Source organism: Dipodomys spectabilis, unplaced genomic scaffold (assembly GCF_019054845.1).
Source record: "Dipodomys spectabilis isolate Male_0828 unplaced genomic scaffold, ASM1905484v1 ptg000297l, whole genome shotgun sequence".
Lineage (NCBI taxonomy): Eukaryota > Metazoa > Chordata > Mammalia > Rodentia > Heteromyidae > Dipodomys > Dipodomys spectabilis.
In genome coordinates, this window is record NW_024870974.1 from 6,134,034 (window position 1) to 6,152,699 (window position 18,666).

Sequence of the window (18,666 nt, forward strand, 5' to 3'; positions counted from 1 at the left end):
GTGCTCTACCACTTGAGCCACAGCGCCACTTCTGGTTTTCTTGTGGTTTGCTGGAGATAAGAGTCTCACAGACTCTTCCTGCCTGGGCTGGATTTGAACCGTGATCTCAGATCCTCAGATCTCAGCTTCCTGAGTAGTTAGGATTATAGGCGTGAGGCCCTGACACCCGGTACTCTTAGCTTCCTTTAAAGTTTGTGTAGCTCTGTTTCCTGATTACCCAGAAAAAGAAACTGAACTTCATGTTTTCTTCTAACTTTGATTGTCCTTGGGCCTAAGCGCATTATACAAGTTTTTTTTTTTAACTCCTTCTCTTTAGCTGAATGGGGAGAGGGCAGCCATACCCAGCAGGGCTTCTATTGGCTATGTGAACTTTTAGACTTCTCTCCAGTCCCAAACTATGGCAAAATTTGACCCACCCCTCTCTCCAGTACTGGCAAAAAAAATGTTGATTATTAAAGAGTGGAAAAACTTACCTCCCTACCTTGCCAGGTTATGGACGTAACATTTATTAAAAATGACTTTTCAACCATGACTTTCTTTATCTATCAGAACACTTATTATGATTCTGAGTCACTTAGTCTGGCTAAAATTTTTACACAAGTGCTTCTCAGATCACGGAGATTGTAAGCCTTCTCATAGCATCATATTATATTATCTGACTTTACTCCTGTCTCTTCTTCTCCTCCTCCTCCCTCTCACCACCCCACACTTCTTACTGGGATGGAATTCAGGGCCTGGACATTGCCCATTAGCTTTTTCTGTTCAAGAATGTCACTCTTCCACTTGAAGCACAGCTCCACTTCTGGATTTTTGCTGGTTAATTAGAAAGAAGAGTCTTGTTGACTTTCCTGACTGGGATAGCTTTGGATCTGGATCCTTAGATCTGAGCCTCCTGAGTGTCAAAGATTACAGGAATGAGCTACTCATGCATGGCTTACTGATTGCTTTTGCTAACTGTATATAGAAGAGTGTCTTTAAGGATGCCCGCTGGAAAATTAGGGCATCTGCAAAGGCCATGCATTAAAACTCTTGTCCCATGTTCACAGTAAGTGATCCACATTGATTGCAGAGTGCTCTAGTGTGCACCTGTATTACACATATGATACGTAATGGAAGCTAAAGGCTGACTAAGCAGTACTTGCGCTACCATGTGTGACAGATATAGTTTTAGAGTTTCTACTAGTTTCTATTTTACTTCATTGAGAAATTCTGTTTCTTGCAAGTGGACTTCCCAATCCAGCAATCTGTCGCAGTTTGTGTCTAAAAAAAAAAAAAAAAACCAAAACAGAAGAGTCATCAAGTTTTAGGAAGTCTTATGATGTCATTTCAGAGAAGTCTGAGATTATCTATAGGCAGCTTCCTCTCTTCCTCCAATATCATGACTGGAAGAACTTCAAGTCCAAATCGGTTAGGACTTCTTTGAAGGGAAAATCTTCCTTGTGTTTGTGTTGCTATATTGATTCCTGGAATCGCCCCGGGGCTGGCTGAACTACCTGGGCTTTGTGAAGGTTGGGATTGGCAATTCTGCTCCTGGGTGAATTCATGGTGACAAATAACTATACCCACGTTCTCTTCTGATTGGCTACCCAGCTATTTCCTCTGACTTGTAGTTGGGCATCCTGTAATCTCAGCCACAGAGAAGACTGTAAGACACTGAGTTTATATGGCTGCTGATGGCAGGCACACAGCTGTCTTCAGCCCTGAACCTAGAGGAGAGAGTGGGTTGAATAAGAGAATAGGAGGCTATAATGCTTGATAAGAAATGTACTCATTATCTTGCCCATGCAATTGTAACCCCTCTGTACAGTATTTTCACAATAAAAAATAAAATACAATAAAAAAGAGAATAGGGAACAGCTTTTCATGCACATTTAGACTGTAAAAAAAAAAACCTAATGTTCACTTTCTGTAAAGTGACTATAATCCTGGCTTTTGCTTTTCACATACATCTATCTTGGTGTATTTGGTGATTATTTTTTCCATTTTTTTTTTACAAACAATAATGACCTTATACCAAAAATGCCATTTGAAATTTTATTGTTTCTGCTATGAAAAGAATGAAAACATCTTCTTATCAACTGTTTAATACCAACTTTTGAATTCTAAGTGTGATTCATTATGTGTTAGTTTATGTTGCCATAACAAAATAACATAGGTTGGGTAGTGTTAACTAATCAAAATTCATTTTTTTCAAGAGCCAAGCTGCTGAATGTAAACTGAATTATATCCCAAAGGAACCCTTTCCAAATGCCATCACATTGGAGATTAAGGGTGCAATGTATGAATTTTGAGGGATACAATTCAGATCACAGTACACAGTTAAGGTTTTAGTAGGGCTTTAGAACTTTTTTCCAGTTGCGTTTATTTTAATTAATTAATTATATTAGTTTAGTATAACAGGATAAAATATGTGTGGGGGGAATAGAAAAAAAGAAGAGAAACATTTTCTGCTTCTTACGCAGGAAACTGGAATGAGACCTACCCTAATTGTATGTATGTATGTATTATTTATTTTAACTGGTAATGGTGCTTGAAGTCAGGATCTGGGCACTTCCCTGAGCTCTTTTTGTTAAAGACAAGCACTTTGCCACTTTGAGCTGCAGTGCTACTTCAAATTTTCTGGTGGCTAATTCGAAATAAGAGTCTCACAGACTTTCCTTCCTGGGATGGCTTTTAACTGTGATCCTCAGACCTCAGCTTTCTGAGTTGCTAGGATTACAGGCATGAGCCACCAGTGCCTGGCATCCTAACTATTTATTAAGGACAGACTCTTATTAAGGACAGACTCTTCTTTGAACAGATGGATGTTTCTCAGACTACAAAATTCTTATGGCATTTAGTAGTACTTACGTTATTTTACTCTCTCTCTCTCTCTCTCTCTCTCTCTGTGTGTGTGTGTGTGTGTGTGTGTGTGTGTGTGTGTGTGTGTACTGGAGAGCTCATCACTCTTCCTTAGCTTTTTCTCTCAAGACTGGCACTTGAGCCATACCTCCACTGCCATAGGCACCTGGAACTTTCCTCTTGTCGTTCTTCCTTCTTTCTCCTTCTCCCCCGCGCTCCGTCCTTGCCCTTCTCCCCTCCTCCTCCTCCTTCTTCCTTCATCTTCTCTTCTTCCTTCTTTTTGGTAGTTCTGGGGCTTGAACGCAGGGCCTGGGCACAGTCCCTTAGCTTTTTGTGCTCAAGGCTAGTGCTCTATCACTTGAACCACAGTTTCATTTCTGGTTTCTTTGGTAGTTTATTGGAGATAATAGTCTCATGGAGTTTCTTGCTCAGGCTGGCTTTGAACCACAATCCTCAGATCTCAGCCTTCTGAGTAACTTGTATTCGAGGCATGAGTCACTGTTGCCTGACTTCATATTCTTAATAGAATGTGAAAAGATAATTACCGATTTAAGTGTGTCTGAGAGCAGAATGTGCCTTTGAAAAAATGTATACAGCAAGAAAGATAAAATCTCTTGTGTCCCTATTTTGGGGTTCATTTCGCTTAGCATCAGCTTATATGGTCATATGTACATAGCTTTTGACCTCTTCTGCTTGTCCTAGACATATACTAGTTATTGCAGATAAGGGAAACCATGGGACCTATGTTTCTTTGGGCCTGGCGTACTTCACCTAATATAATTTTTTCCAACTCTTTCCATTTCCTAACAAATGGAGCAGTATCATTCTTTCTGATGGAGGCATAGAATTCTATTCTATTATATATATACATACATATATATATATATATATATATATCACATTTTCTTGATCCATTCATCTACTGAGAGGCATCTGGGTTGGTTCCATAGCTTAGCTATGGTGAATAATGCTGCAATAAACATAGTTGTGCTGGTAGCTTTAGTATGACCTTGTTTGTGATCGTTTGGGTAAATGCCTAAAAGTGGGATTGCTGGATCATAGGGGAGTTGTATAACCCCTGTTGTCACTGTATTTGATTCCGGCGTCCTGTATCTTATATATACATTTTTCTAATTTGGGGAGGGGAAGGAAAATAACAAAATGCTGAAATAAGGATACAGGATGACTCATTGTAGCAACGAGATGTACAAGACACTATGTTGAAAATGAACTTTGCAACTTTGCAGGGGGTGGGGGAGGGAGGAGTTGGGGAGGTGGGGAGGAAAGGAATGGTAGGGGAAAAACAAAAGGGGGAGGTAACAATGCTCCATAGGAAATGGACTCATTACCTTGCTCATGCAACTATAACCCTTATGTACAGTATCTTCACAATAAAAATATATTAAAAGTGTATATAGCTTTCTCTCATTCAGTTAGTGAATTTCTACATGCCCACAATCACTAAGAATACTGATTTTAGTAAACAATAGTTTGTGCTGACAAAATATGCTAAAACAGTTTATCATAATTGGAATTATTATGTCTGTATAGAAGAGGGATGAATTTCCTAACTATGAAGCTACAAGAAGCAGGTGTTTGTCTATAAGAAGCGATAAAGAGCATTCTGAAAATAATTCCTGTAACGCCTCATAATTCAAACTAAAAAAGGATCAGGTGACAGGCAAGACTAAAATACAAAGTCACCTTCAAGTCCTTCGTTTCAATACTTTGCGTGCATTTTTCTTTATTTTATTTGTTTATGTATGCATTCTTTTTTGGGGTATTCTTTTTTTTAAAATGTATTATCTTTAAGTAGTTGTACAAAGGAGTTGCCCTTCAACAGAGCAGTTTATGAATACAGTGCATCTTTGTCAATGTCACCCCTTCCAACATTCTCACACTTCCCTTCCAACCCACCTTTTCCTTTTCCTTTTCTTAATTTTGTAAGGCATGCATTGCATTTTTAACTGCATTTTCTTCCTTTCTTTATTTGTCTGCAGCATAAGAAAAAACCAGGACCCGTGTCCACTGGACAAATATACTATCACTGGGTTATATCTCCAGTCAAGCTTTTATTTTACACACTCACACAGCAAGCTTCTGGAAGTTGGCTTGTTTCAAGGTTTCAAGGGGCTCCACTATTTTAGGTGTCCCTACATTTCTGCAGTGGGCTTTGATGTAATGAGTTTGTATTGTGAAATACTCTATGAAGTATGAGGTATCTGTATATGGTCTTTGCTTGCATCCCTTTACCATTTTAATGTATGTTGATTCTGTTTCAGTGTTTATCGGCAGAAGAGATCTTTTCCCTTCATGGCTTTTCAAACACCACCCTGATCACCAGCTCAAACTTCTCTGCCATCTGCCCAGCAGTCTTGCAGCAGTTGAACTTCCACCCCTGTGATGCTAGGCTCAAGGGAAAAACCAAACCAAGCCTTTCAGAAGGTATGTGTACCAGAAAGGGTTTTCTCTCTCTCACTAGAAATGTCTGGGGGCCAGTATGTTATGAAGTTCATACATCTCTTTCTCTGCAGTATGCCTTCAATTAATTAACTGACAAAGAACCTCCTGGTAAAATATTTATCCTTTCCAAGTATGTAAAATAAGGGCAGTTGGAATTCACTTAAACTTTATAAATAATACACTTGTACTTGTGGACTCAAAATTTTACGTAGGTTCAAGCTCCAAGGCTTAGTGCTCCAAATTCTAACCTTCTGAGGAGACTGAGATCTGAGGATCATGGTTCAAAAACATCCTGAGCAGAAAAAAAAATCTGTGAGATTCCATCTCCAATGAACTAATTAACATAGCCCAAGTGGTAGTGCATCATCCACAAGGGAAAAAGCCTAGCACGAACTCCAGTCTCTGAGTTCAAGCCCTGGCACCAGTACCTAAAACAACTGCCCCCTCTTCCCTCATGCTCCTTGATCTTATGTACTTAAAGAATATGCCATCCAGCATAATTCATCAATCTGACTGGCAATTTTATAACTAAGAATTTCAGTTTTGAAATAATAACAATTTAGGATAACGACTGATCTTTCAGATAGTTTTGAGTATGTGTTTCTCTGTACAAGTCTGTTTAATGCAATCAGTACTTTGCATCTAAAAGGAAATTGGGAGAATGCTTTAATATACTAACATCCACCAATCATATAGAATTATAAAAGCACAAAGCCTAAGCTCAGTCTAAGCTCTGAAATTTCCCAGTGATAGCAGGCGGATGACTTTAACCTCTTCCTGTCTTAGTTCCCTCATTTAAAATAGTTCTTTTTTCACAGAGTTGCTATAATGGTTGAGTAACTTAATATTTATAAAATATATAGAATATTATCCTGCATACAAGTTAGGCTGTATTCAGTCTTGTAGGCCTGTTGAATAAATAATGTCTAACATATGCTCAGTCCCAGGAAACTGGGCTTCAAAAACAAACCAACAACAACAAAAAAACCCAAACCTACTCTGTACACAGAGGAGTTAATTTCTGATAGTCCAACTTTTTTTTTTTAAATCTCAACTGCTCAGGAACCGTATTTCAGGAACCTGGAGACAAGGATAGGAAGAAGAAAGCTGGAGAGAATTCTGAATTGAACACTACAAAGTCATAAAGTAGAAAAGTCAACAATTCTGAGTTATAAGATCAGGAGGGCACCAAATATGTGGAGAGAGGACTTAAATAGAACAGAGTGCTTATTACTCATCTTTTAATTTGGCAATCCATTTGATTTGAACTTATTTTAGTTTAGTGTTGATGTGTGATCTTGAGCAACTTATTTAATGTCCCTGTGCCCAGTTATGCCATCTGTATAATGGAAACAATATTAGCACATTTCTTTTGGAATAGTGGGAAGTATTATGTGAATTGCTATCTGTAAGTACTGAAAACAGCACCGGAGAGGGTGAGAGGATTATTTCTTCCATCTTCTTACTCATACATACATGACTATACCCATTCCCTGGCCCTTGACTATTGTTATTTTCACACAAGGAAATGTTTTCAAAAATAATGAGCTGGGTGTCAGTGCTCAATTAATACCCACTACTCAGGAGGCTGAGATCTGAAGATCCTGGTTTGAAACCAGTTTGGATAGACAAATCTGTGAGATTCTTATATCCAATCAGCTAGCAAAAGTCTGGAACCAGAGACATGGCTCAAGTAATAGAGCACCGGCAAAGCTGAAAATGAAGGTGCAAGGCTCTGAGTTCAAATCTCGGTTCTGACATAGACATCAAAAAATAATATGTACTCAATTCTTGATATATCTGATGATTAATAAAGTCTGAGTTCACCTAAATGAATAAAAAAATCAACATCAAAGCAATTCAAAGGGTTTGTGGCACCAGCATTTTCTGAACACATTTATGTTGACAGTTCAATGAACAGATACAATCATCTTGTTTCTCAGAGATCTTTTTAATTCCATAACATTTTTGTTATTATTGACAGCATAATTGCATTATTTTCCATTTTAAAGTTGCCTTGTATTGGGAATGCAGTAACTGATGACAAATTCTCTAGAAGAGGAATGAATTACATTTCAGCAACAATTTGATGATTTTAAATTTCCTCATTTTCTGGAGTTCATAGAGTACTACAGTAGCAGTTACTTTGCAAAACAGAGAAGAATCACAGAATTTTACTTAAGAATACCTAAAGATAGCTCAACTTTGGTGGCTAAGACCTGTAATCCTGGTTGCTTCAGTGGCTAAGATCTGAAGGATTGAGATTCAAAGACAGTCCAGGCAGAAAAGTCTGTGAGACTCAATCTCTAAATAACCAACAAGAAGCTGGACTGGAGGGGTGACTCAAGTAGTAGAGTGCCAGCTAAGCAAGCAAGCTACACGGGCATGGGGCACTAAGTTCATACCACTATAGGGTCACAAAACGATAATACTTGAAGATCACAGTGTCCAGTGCAGCAAAATTGGTAACAATGCAGCAGAGATGTTAAGGAGGAACTCCTGACTCAGGACTCTAGCTGCAAGGTTGTTGCTGTTCTTGTTGTTTTTGCACTGCATAACTATGAACTAAACAAAATATATATGTTGGTTTGTTTACTAAGTTTTTCAGAAATAATGATAAACAGTATTTATGGAATGTTTATGTATTCTAGAAACATTAATTAAAATTTTATTCCTATAAAATTATCAGATAATAGCTGTTTTATCTGAGTTTTTAATTTAAATTTTAATTAATTAATTAATTAATTTAAAAAGTCCTGAGCTTTGAATTCAGGTCCCTGCACTTGCTGGACAGGAGTTTAACCACTTAGTCATACTCTAGCCTTTTATTTTTGTTTTTTTGTTTTTTTTTTTGGGGGGGGGGTCCAGTCGTGGGGCCTGAACTCTGGGCCTGGGCGCTGTCCCTCAGCTCTTCAGCTCAAGGCTAGCGCTTTACCACTTGAGCCACAGCGCCACTTCCAGCTTTTTTCTTTTTGCTTATGTGGTGCTGAGGAATCAAACCCAGGGCCTCATGCATGCAAGGCAAGCGCTCTACCACTGAGCCACCTTATTTTGGTTTGTTGTTTGCTTGTTTTGTTCTTCAGATAGTACCCTTTATTTATTCCACAGCCAGGATTCAACTGAGATCTTCTTCCTGTACCTCCCACCTAGCTGAGACCACAGACATATATCACCACATCTGGTTTATTATTGAGAAGGGGGTCTCACTAACATTTTGCGTGGGCTTAAACTCCAATCCTCCCTTTTTCTACCTCTTAAGTGGTTGGGATTATAGACATGAGCCTTGTACTCATACATAGGTGTATGTATTTGAAATATGTATTTTCTTTCTTCTTTTTTTTTTTGCCAGTTGTGGGGCTTGAACTCTGCGCCTAAGCACTGTCCCTGAGCTCTTCAGCTCAAGGCTAGCGCTCTACCACTAGAGCCACAGCACCGCTTATGGTTTTCTGGTGGTAAATTGGAGATAAAAGTCTCATAGACATTCCTGGCTTTGAACTGTGATCCTCAGATCTCAGCCTCCTGAGTAGCTAGGATTATAGGCGTGAGCCACTGGCACCCAGCATTAAAATACGTATTTTAAATATGAAGAAACTGAAGCTTAATGAAGTCAAGGAACAACTCATGATGTGACAAAGGAAAAGCTGACTGTCATAAACCCTATGGCTGTGGATTTCCCATCGGTAACTGCCATTCTATTCCTTGCAGCTTCGCATTTGTAATTGGCCAAGTAGAAACTGAAAACAGGCAATTTGTCTATCTACAAAACAGGAGGAATTATAGAAGCCTATTTCATAATCTGAAAAATGAGGATAGTGTCTCCTGGGGCTGACGTGATAATCAGTTAAAGCAGATGGAGTTCTTAGAGGAATCTTGTGTAGTGGACAGTCTATGGAACTTGCTCAGAGTTCACACCAGAGTAGGCAGGCCACTGTGTGAAACAGATTACTAGAGTAAAAGCAGGGTGTGCATGTAGAAGCCAAGGGACATCTCTAGATGAAGGCCTTCTTTGGTGCACCAGTTCAGTGGAAAAATGGGTTTATTTATTTTGACAGAACCGGGGCTTGAACTCAAGGACTAGGCGCTGTCCTTTCGCTTTTGCAAGGCTGCTGCCCTATCATCTGACCTATATACACCCTGACGTGTCACTGGAGATAAAGGTCTCACAGACTTGCCTGTCTGAGTTGAGTTAGCACCTCCATCCTCAGATCTCAGCCTCCTAAGTAGCCAGGATTTACAGGTGTGAGCCACCAGCGCCTGGCAAAAAATGGTTCGTTTTTAAAAAAAAATTCTGTTTTTAAAAGAATATCCAAGCAAAAAGTGAGAGGAAAGTATGCAGTGTGCCCAGAGTGTAATGACTTACATTCCCACAGTTTCTAAGTGGTTCTTATAAATGTGTGTAAGCCAAGGAAGCAAGGCGAGTTGTGTGTTGCCGAGTCCTTTAAAATAGGGCATTGTGAATTCATATAGCAAAGATTTACTATGCATTACTCCAGGCACAGAGGAGGAATTAAGCATAGCTCCTTTCTTGAGAATCTCTGTGTATATGAGGCAGATAAACATATAAGTGATAAAATTTCTGTAATACATAAGATTGGGACTCACTAGCTTCAAACAAAGAACTATGGGAACTTTGTCATGCAAGGCGCATATTGGAGATGTTTAGGGTGATTTGGATAAAAATGTTCCCAAAAGGAGAACCCACAGAGTAATGCTGTGATTGTGGATTCTCATGATCACATGGTATCCGTACACACACACACACACACACACACACACACACACACACACACACACACACACACACACACACACACGTGCACTTTCCAGGCTCCACAAACAAAAAAGATCCTTGTTAACAGAAATGATGGTTTGGTCCACATCTAAGCTTAATGAACACTTGCTAAGCTTGTTTAATTATACATAGGGTTGCTTGGACTAACAGAGTGTCATCTTAATTTTGTGTTCATGAGGTATAAACTCAAGAAAAAGACTTTGTAGGGACTGCTTGGGGTTTTGGTTTGTTTATATATTTATTTATTTTGAGATGGTACTGGAGCTTGAATTCCCAGCCTCATGTTCTTGCTTAGCATTTTTACTCAAGCCTGGAGCTCTTACCACTTGAGCCACACCTCCACTTTGGGCTTTTTACTAGGTAATTGGAAATAAAAGTCTTCTGGACTTTTCTGCCTGGGTTAGCGTTGAACCGTGATCCTCAGGTCTCAGCTTCCTGTCTAGCTAGGATGACAGGTGTGAGCCACCAGCACCCGACTGAAAATTAGTTTTGCTAAGTTTCTGAGGCCTTTGCAAAAGTCAGGGACCCTCGTTAGGAGCCAGCCATGGAGTGTTTTGCTCATGAAGGTGTGTGATGGAGCCAGGCAGCTTGGGTTTGCAATCTGGGTGCCTGGGTGAATGCTGTGTACTTCTGCTTCCTCTTGAAGCTGAAGGAGACCATGGCAGTGCTATCTCTCAGGGATTGGTGGGGAGCTGAGGGGAAGGCTTGGGTCATGCAGATTGCTTAGCCAGTCCCTCCCACATGGGAGCCAGGAGTTAGTGTAAGCTGTACACTCCGTGATGCGGCCCCTGTGAAATGTAGCCCAACATTTAAAGGTGTAAAGCTCAGTGCAGAGGCAGCTTTCCCATAAGAACCTGTGCTCTGTGCATGTTGTGTGGGCAAAGGTACATGTCACACAGTTCCTGGGGCCATATCATGTCTCAGCCTACACGGCTATAGATGCTTCTATTCGTGTTTCATTCACATTCCCAGTATAGCCTTAAACCAACACCCCTAGTACTAAGAAGGGAAGCTCAGGCCCAAAGACAATTAGGCATACATGTTGTTAGCTAAAGAACTTTGGATAACATTTGTTCACTTCACTGTAAGAGATGTATCGGCTATCTATTGGGCATTAGGCCCCGTGGTCTTGGGATATTGTTTGGGACATTTGGGCCTTGATCTGGCGAGATGAGTGCAGCAATGGGGCTGTCCCTCTCTCCTCATGCAGCTACTTCTTGTGTGCTCATGGGCTGACTCCAGGTCATGGGTGGCTAGGCTGGAGGCCTAAGAGGTGCTGTATTTCTGAGAAGATGCTTTCAGAGGACTATGGGTGAATGATTATAACAAGCTCAGTGCCATCCTTGAAGCCAAGACAAGCCGACCCATCTGCATGTCTGTCCTCTGAAACACCCTGCATCTGTCTGCCTATGAGGACCGAGGTTTTTATTTTTTTACATTAACTAATTGATTAATTGATTTTTAATTTATTTTTATTGTGCTGATCCTAGGGCTTGAACTCGAGGCCTGGGCCCTGTCCTGGAGCTTTTTTGCTCAAGGCTAGCACTCTACTACTTTAGCCACAGCTCCACTTCTGGCTTTTTGCTGGTTAATTGGAGATAAGAGTCTCATGGATTTTACTGCCTAAGCTGGTTTTGAACTATGATCCTCAGATCTCACCCTCTTGAATAGCTAGGATTACAGATATGAGTCACTGGCTGCGGGTTTGAAGACTGAGTTTCAAATTACACTTTGAGCCATAGATGAGACTAGGTTTTCTCCAAATTCTCTGTAATATCTGGAACTCTTTGATCCCATGATGAAGATTTAGGGTGGAATTCTATTAATGCTCAGTAGGCTGTGTTTGTGTTCTTGAATTTCTGTATAGTTTTCACTGAGAGCATTTTGTTTTGAAGAAGATATGGTTTCAAGCTTTTAAACGTGAAATTTGTTTCAAGCTTAAGATATGATGAGACCTCATTTGTCTCCTTGGCTTTCGGTTAAGTTTGACTCTCTTCTCTTTTTGACCCACAGTTTGGGGCTACGGCTTCCTGTCGGTGACAATAATTAACTTGGCATCTCTCCTTGGATTGGTTTTGACTCCATTGATAAAGAAGGCATATTTTCCCAAAATCTTGACCTATTTTGTGGGACTGGCTATAGGGACTCTCTTTTCTAATGCAATTTTCCAGCTGATCCCAGAGGTAAGAAGATGAGCTATTCGTTTCTATGATGACTCGTTTCTTTCAGACGTTGGAGCGCTTGGCCCATTGTACCAATGCATAATGTTGTCTGGTTTATTGAGTTTGGGAGCAAGAAAATGGAATCACAGCCCCTGCAGACACTTGTCTCAAGTTCGGTGGCTGTTGCTCTTAGGCAACATTAACACCCTAAGAGGCAAACCACAAACACGTGCTCAGACGGTTCAGGACACCTTTGGGAGGCTTACAACTTTGTTCTGCTTTGCAGTCTGCAAATTTAATTTTTCCGCACACAGATTCACTATTTTTTTCTAAAGAGACTGCAATATCAAATTTATTGAAGACACACCACACATTTCCCTCGTGTATTCACGACAGCGCTAGAAGACTAGAGAATAAGTGTGAGTGTGATTGACAACTTGTTTCTTCTTTTCACCTGAGGAAAACAAAAATCAATCAAGTGCCAATAAATAAAGAGCAACTTATCTTTTCCTTCTGATAAAAATGTGCTATTGGTCTGTCATTGATTACACTACACCAGTCGTTCAATCAACAAATACTGGGTAGGTTTTATTTCAGATCTATATTGTGGGCACATTAGAGAAAAGAGAAATAGAAGAAGGAAAGTGAGTGAGAAGAAAAGAGATGGAATGTTGAAAGGAGAGAAGAGAAAGACATTACCAGGAGTGAGCCACAGGGAGCACTGGAAAAATCTGTATAAGCAGGGACTGGTCTCCCAACACATTTAGACAATAAGTAAAGTTGCTTTCATGTTCCAATCTCTGTATAAAAGTAAGGGTATAAGGTGGGTGCCAGTAACTCCCACCTGTAACCCTAACTACTCAGGAAGCTGAGATTTGAGGGATCAGACTTAGAGGCTAGCCTTGGCAGAAAAGACTATGAGTCTCCATCCCAAAAGAACAGAGCTGAAGCAAAACTCTGGGCTAGAGGCATGGTTCAAGTGGTAGAGCATCACCCAAGCAAGCAGGCAAGTGCCTGGCCTTGAATTCCAAACTGGCAAAGAAAAAATAAAGAGGCATTAACCTATTTCTTTTCTTTTTTCTTTTTTTGGTGATATTGGGCTTTGAACTTAGAGTCTTATGTTTCCTAGGCCTCCAGCTCATTTTTTTTTCTTTGAGATAGGATCTTGCTTTCTCTGTAGGCAGGATCTTGGACTTGAAATCTCCTATTTTATGCTCCTATACTGTGTGGACAGCCACACACCTCCACTCACCTTGCCAGATCAAGGCCAAAATATCCATAACAGAATAGATATTGGTAACATAGTTGGGGTGTCAGGTAAGAACCACTATGACCAGTTTTTTTCTCATTGAAATGAAATCTCACAGACTTTTCTGCCTGGGCTAGCTTGGAACCATGATCCTGACAATCTCAGCCTCCCAAGTAGTGAGGATTACAACCACTGGTGTCTGGCAGAGAATATTACTTCTTAAGCTCATAAATATTATTATTGTTGTTATTATTTGATCTAGAACCAAGAAAGAACATTTATTGTAAATCCTCAATTGTAAAGAATAGAAAATTAAATGACTTGAATTTAGCCAGATAATTGGTTATAACCCAGCTAGTGTGACAATACACATTTTCTCAGTAAGAGTACATTTTGATTTATATATTTAATATAAGTAAAATTCTATGAATGTATGGATTATTTTGCTTGCATAATGAGTCAAACCAAGTCACATAGACTGGACTGGAAATGTATGTCAGAGCTGTAGTGTCTCCTTGTGTGTACCAGGCCTTAAGTTCAAGTTTCAGCAACAAAAACAAATAAACAAGCATGAATATTGTATGTGGGCTGCAGATTCTCCATGTACAATTTAAAGTGTTCTATTTATTGAAAATGTAGCCATATCTCAAATTAGCACAGAATTCCTTATGTTTTTGCAACCCTTTTTGTCTATTCCTTTCTATCTTTATAACCTCTGTGTTAGTTGTATGAAGGAAGTATTTTGTAGGCCATCTTCGTGCAGGCTGAGCAAGCCCAGGGACCGGGCATGGAGCTTATCTTCCTATTTCCTTTATTTGATCTTTATGGTGTGTTAAGGACACCTTGACTCTCTAACCTCAAAGTCTTAACACTTGTGCTTTTGTCGGTCTCATTGTGTGTGTGTGTGTGTGTGTGTGTGTGTGTGTGCATGGTAGCAATCTTTTATTAGAAAATGTAAATTCATTGTTATGATTAAAATGTTGTAAAGAGGGAGTTACCATTTCATTAGCCAAGTAATGACTACATTTTTTGGGGGGGGACATTGTCAGTTCTTCCTTTGCTTTCCCTCAGTTTCCCCTTCCCATCTCTGTCTACCAATTACATAGGCCATTTTCCACAGAGTATATGCTGAATAGCATGATTGCATTTGTTCACCCTCCCTCCCTCCGTTTTTGTGCCCTTTTTTTGCTCCCTTAAGAAATCATAAAAACCACTACCACCACCATCATCATCATCATCTTCAACAACAACAAAATATCCCATGTTTCCATTTCTTAGAATTCCTTTAGATAAGTAGTATTTTAAATGTTCACAAAAGTTATACCTTTGGGTTTTTCCCTGGGTGTCCTCTTTGAGTTTGACTGTGTATAAAGGCCTAGAGTCCTATATAGGTTATCATATTTTAGAGTTGCCTTTCACATATGAGAGAAAATCTGCACCATTTGTGTTTTTCAGCTTGGATCACCTCACTTAGCAAAATTTGTTCTAGGTCCATCTATTTCTCTGCAAATGCCATAATCTTATTTTTCTAATAGATGAGTAAAATTCCATTGTGTGGTAGCAGTCTTACATCTTGCTTAGTTATTGGTCTTAGTCCTTGATTTTTAAGGCTCTCTAGAAAAAACCTTCACTCTGTATTTGCCTGCTGTATTTGCTTTAAAACTTTTTGTCTGTATATGGCTGGCAAATATATTACTTTTGGAGATGATGGGTAATGAACATGTCCTTTACCTTCATTATCTAGGTCTAATATAATCTCTAAAGATGGGAATCAATGCAGGTTCTGTACTATGAGAGCTGCTCTTACAAAGCAAATATTACTGTAGATGGTGCAGAAAGGACACTGTTAGATTCTCTGCTGGCTTTATATTGTGAGCCTTCTGGTGACAAGATTTCTATGCTATCCCTGCTTTGTGGTTGTTTATATTGTGGTTTGGAAGGTAATTTCCCAGTGTGATTGGATGTGAGGCTGGACCGAACAATGCTGGTAAAAATTGTATACTGGGAAATTCCGGTATTAGTATTTTTCTAGAGGTCAAGTTAAATGACTTGCTTTTACCTATATTGCCTCTTTTCCTTTCCCAGGCCTTTGGATTTAATCCCCAAAGTGACAACTACGTTGAGAAGGCGGTTGCTATCTTTGGTGGGTTTTACCTACTTTTCTTTTTTGAAAGAACACTCAAGATGTTACTGAAGACATATGGTCAGGTAAGAAGGCTTGACTGCCAGCATTTGATGCATCCTACCTTTGGTACCTCCTGAATATAGTCCGGAAGATTTACCCTTAGAATTATTTCAACAGTGAAGTTATGAAAAGAAAATGTCAGTATAGTGATAAGTATATGAAAAACACTTGATTTCCATCACAGAATCAAGGAACAGGCATAAAAATATCGTGTGTTGTTTTTTTGTGCTAGCATTGGGGTTTGAACACAGGGACTCTCACTCTTCCTTAGCTTTTTTTGCTCAAGGTTGGTGCTCTATCACTTAGACTATATCTCCATTTTCAGCTTTTTGGTATTTAATTGGAGATCAGAGTCTTGTGGATTTGTCTTTCTGGGCTAACTTTCAAAATTTTTTCTCTCATCTCAACTTTCTGAGTAGCCAGGATTACAGGCATAAGCCATTGTTGTCTGGCTCAGGTATAAATAATTTAATGTCAAAAGCAAATGTGTGTAAATTGGATTCCATTCATATTCATTCAGAAGGAAAGGGCATGCATCAGAGAAGAAGAATGGAATCCAATACATGAGATTACATTTGAAGAGGGAAAAACTTCATCCTGATATATCTATATCTATATCTATGTGTATGTAAACATATGCATAGATAGGCTATATCTATGCATATAGAATCAGTGAAAACCCCTTTTTACAAACAAAACCATTACACCATTTTGAGCTATCAGATTTTCTTCTTATAACCTCTTCATCCTTTGTTCCTTTGATTTCCCATACAGAATGATCATACTCATTTTGGAAATGGTGACTTTGGTCCTCAAGAAAAGGCGCATCAACCTAAAGCCTTGCCTGCAGTCAATGGTGTGACGTGCTATGCCAACCCCGCTGTCACAGAGCCTAATGGACACATCCATTTTGATAGCGTCAGTGTCGTGTCTCTCCAGGTATATCATACTGCATGCTTTTCATTATCTATGGAATACTGTGAATGCAGCCAGGTTGGTATTTTATACCTTTGCTTGTGCCAGACTTAACTTCTGTACATGTCAGTAAGTTCATTGTAAGTCTCCGTTCTTCTTCCTCCCTTCCCCTGTAGGTTTACTCTAAACGAGTTAATGAAGAAATTGTGAATGACTGGATCTAGGGCTCCAGTGCTCCAAGATTACTTAACTATATGAGAGTCTGTCGAGCAGATTTATAGAATACATGTAGCAAACATCAGAACATTTCTGTTATTGGATTCTGTTATTGCAATTGAGTGATTCTAAAATTATAAGAAGAAAGATTACAAAGCTATTAAGCTCGTGTTCATTAATTTAGAGTTTGTGTTTGTGACTTCTGACAATATTAATGGCAACTATTGCTTGAGCAAGTATTATCTGCTAAGTAATATGCTAAAAAATTAATGATTTCCTCTCCTTTACTTTTGATAACAACAGTTCAAGGTAGGATTTTTTTCTCTCTAGGTAGTATAACTATTTTGGTTTTGAGCTATGGAAACCAAACTCAAATTGTTTGTAAATAAAAAGGTTACCAGAAAGAGACTGAGATATGTAATGGAAAATTCAGACTACTCATTCTTAATGAGTAAAAACCCAGGAACTATTACAACTTCAGGATCCTTTCTTTTCTGGGACATATTAAATTCATTCTTTCTTTCACTTGACCGTCTTCTACCAAGTGGGACATGTTACTACTGACCACTCCCAAGATTTATGTTTTATAAAGGCAGTTGTTAGAAGGAAATTGACTTTTCTCATCCCTATATTCAGAGTTCCTTTAAGTATATTTTTGAGGTACACTTAACTTAGATGATTGCATCTGGGCTAATCTAAGTGTTTAGATGATTGGGCCTCTTGTCTGGCCCCATAGGGGAGTCTCAGTGGAAGAGAAGTTATTAAAAAGGAATACTTATATGACAGTGTCAGTGGTGTGTATCATAATTCTCATTGGACGGGAAGAAAGTTGATCTTTAGATGTTAAATAACGTTTCCTGTATTACTCAGCTAGTAGATGGCAGAGACACAGCTACAAAGTTAAATGCAATATAAAAGCAAACAATTGCAATAAATAAGAAGGCCAACTAAAGAAACCAAGCAAGAGCTATCTGGAAGAGGTTATTATGATAAATGACCTGTGTTTCCTTCTGAAAAGAAAATATGATCCATCACATACTTTCCTCCACCTGCTGAAGGAAAAGTCTCAAGTGTGTTTGAAGAGAAAATTTGTATTAGCATGAAGGTAGCAGGGAATTATTTTATGTAATATAATGAATGATGCCTTTGGCTCAGATTTTATGAAGTGTCTGGGAATGTTCAGTAGATAATTTCAGTATTTTTATTATTAATGCTAACCACTACGTGTAGAACATTAGATGAATTACCTTTTGTGAGCCTCAGAGCCTAGGGGATAAGCTCTATTATAATTAGGAGACTATGGCTCAGAGAAGTTCAACAAACAAACCAAAGGCACTCAGCTTCTAAATAGCACAGCTTACGTGAATGTGAAGGATGTATGATCCTAAAGCCTCTATAGTTACCCTTCGTTCACTATATTGTGTTGCTTTACTACAAGACCACATTAACTCTTCACTTCGTCAGTATTTATTTTTGTCAGGGACAAGATAGTTTGGCCCAGTCATATTGCTTGTCTTTGAGGATACAGTTCAGTACAGGGAGAACCTAGAGAATGACAGAACTCTTCCTTATACTATAAGTCTAAATTCTAGCTGCCTTAGGAAAGTTTTGGTCAATACTTTGTCGTAGTGGCATCGTGTTAAACTCTGATGGTGAGTCAAGCAGTATCAGTTAGTTGTGTTGCCAATTTAAATGCTGATGAGTAATTCTTCATATGTCAAGTGACAAACACAGTAAAAAAAATCTAAATATCCATCTTCAACAACTTCACTCCAGACTTCCATTTATTTTGTCCTTACATGAAGGTCTCTGGTTCAACAACCCCCAGAGGGTGTGTCTTATT

General features: G+C 39.0%; 1 protein-coding gene across 1 annotated transcript in view; it reads left to right on the forward strand.

The window, feature by feature from the left end:
- Positions 1–18,666, forward strand: part of Slc39a8 (solute carrier family 39 member 8) — a 57,345-nt gene that overhangs the window by 19,193 nt on the left and 19,486 nt on the right. Inside the window, exons 2-5 of the mRNA XM_042701806.1 lie at positions 5,124–5,286; positions 12,110–12,279; positions 15,593–15,715; positions 16,467–16,631. Coding sequence (XP_042557740.1) covers positions 5,124–5,286; positions 12,110–12,279; positions 15,593–15,715; positions 16,467–16,631 — 621 coding nt within the window. The remainder of the gene's footprint in view (positions 1–5,123; positions 5,287–12,109; positions 12,280–15,592; positions 15,716–16,466; positions 16,632–18,666) is intronic.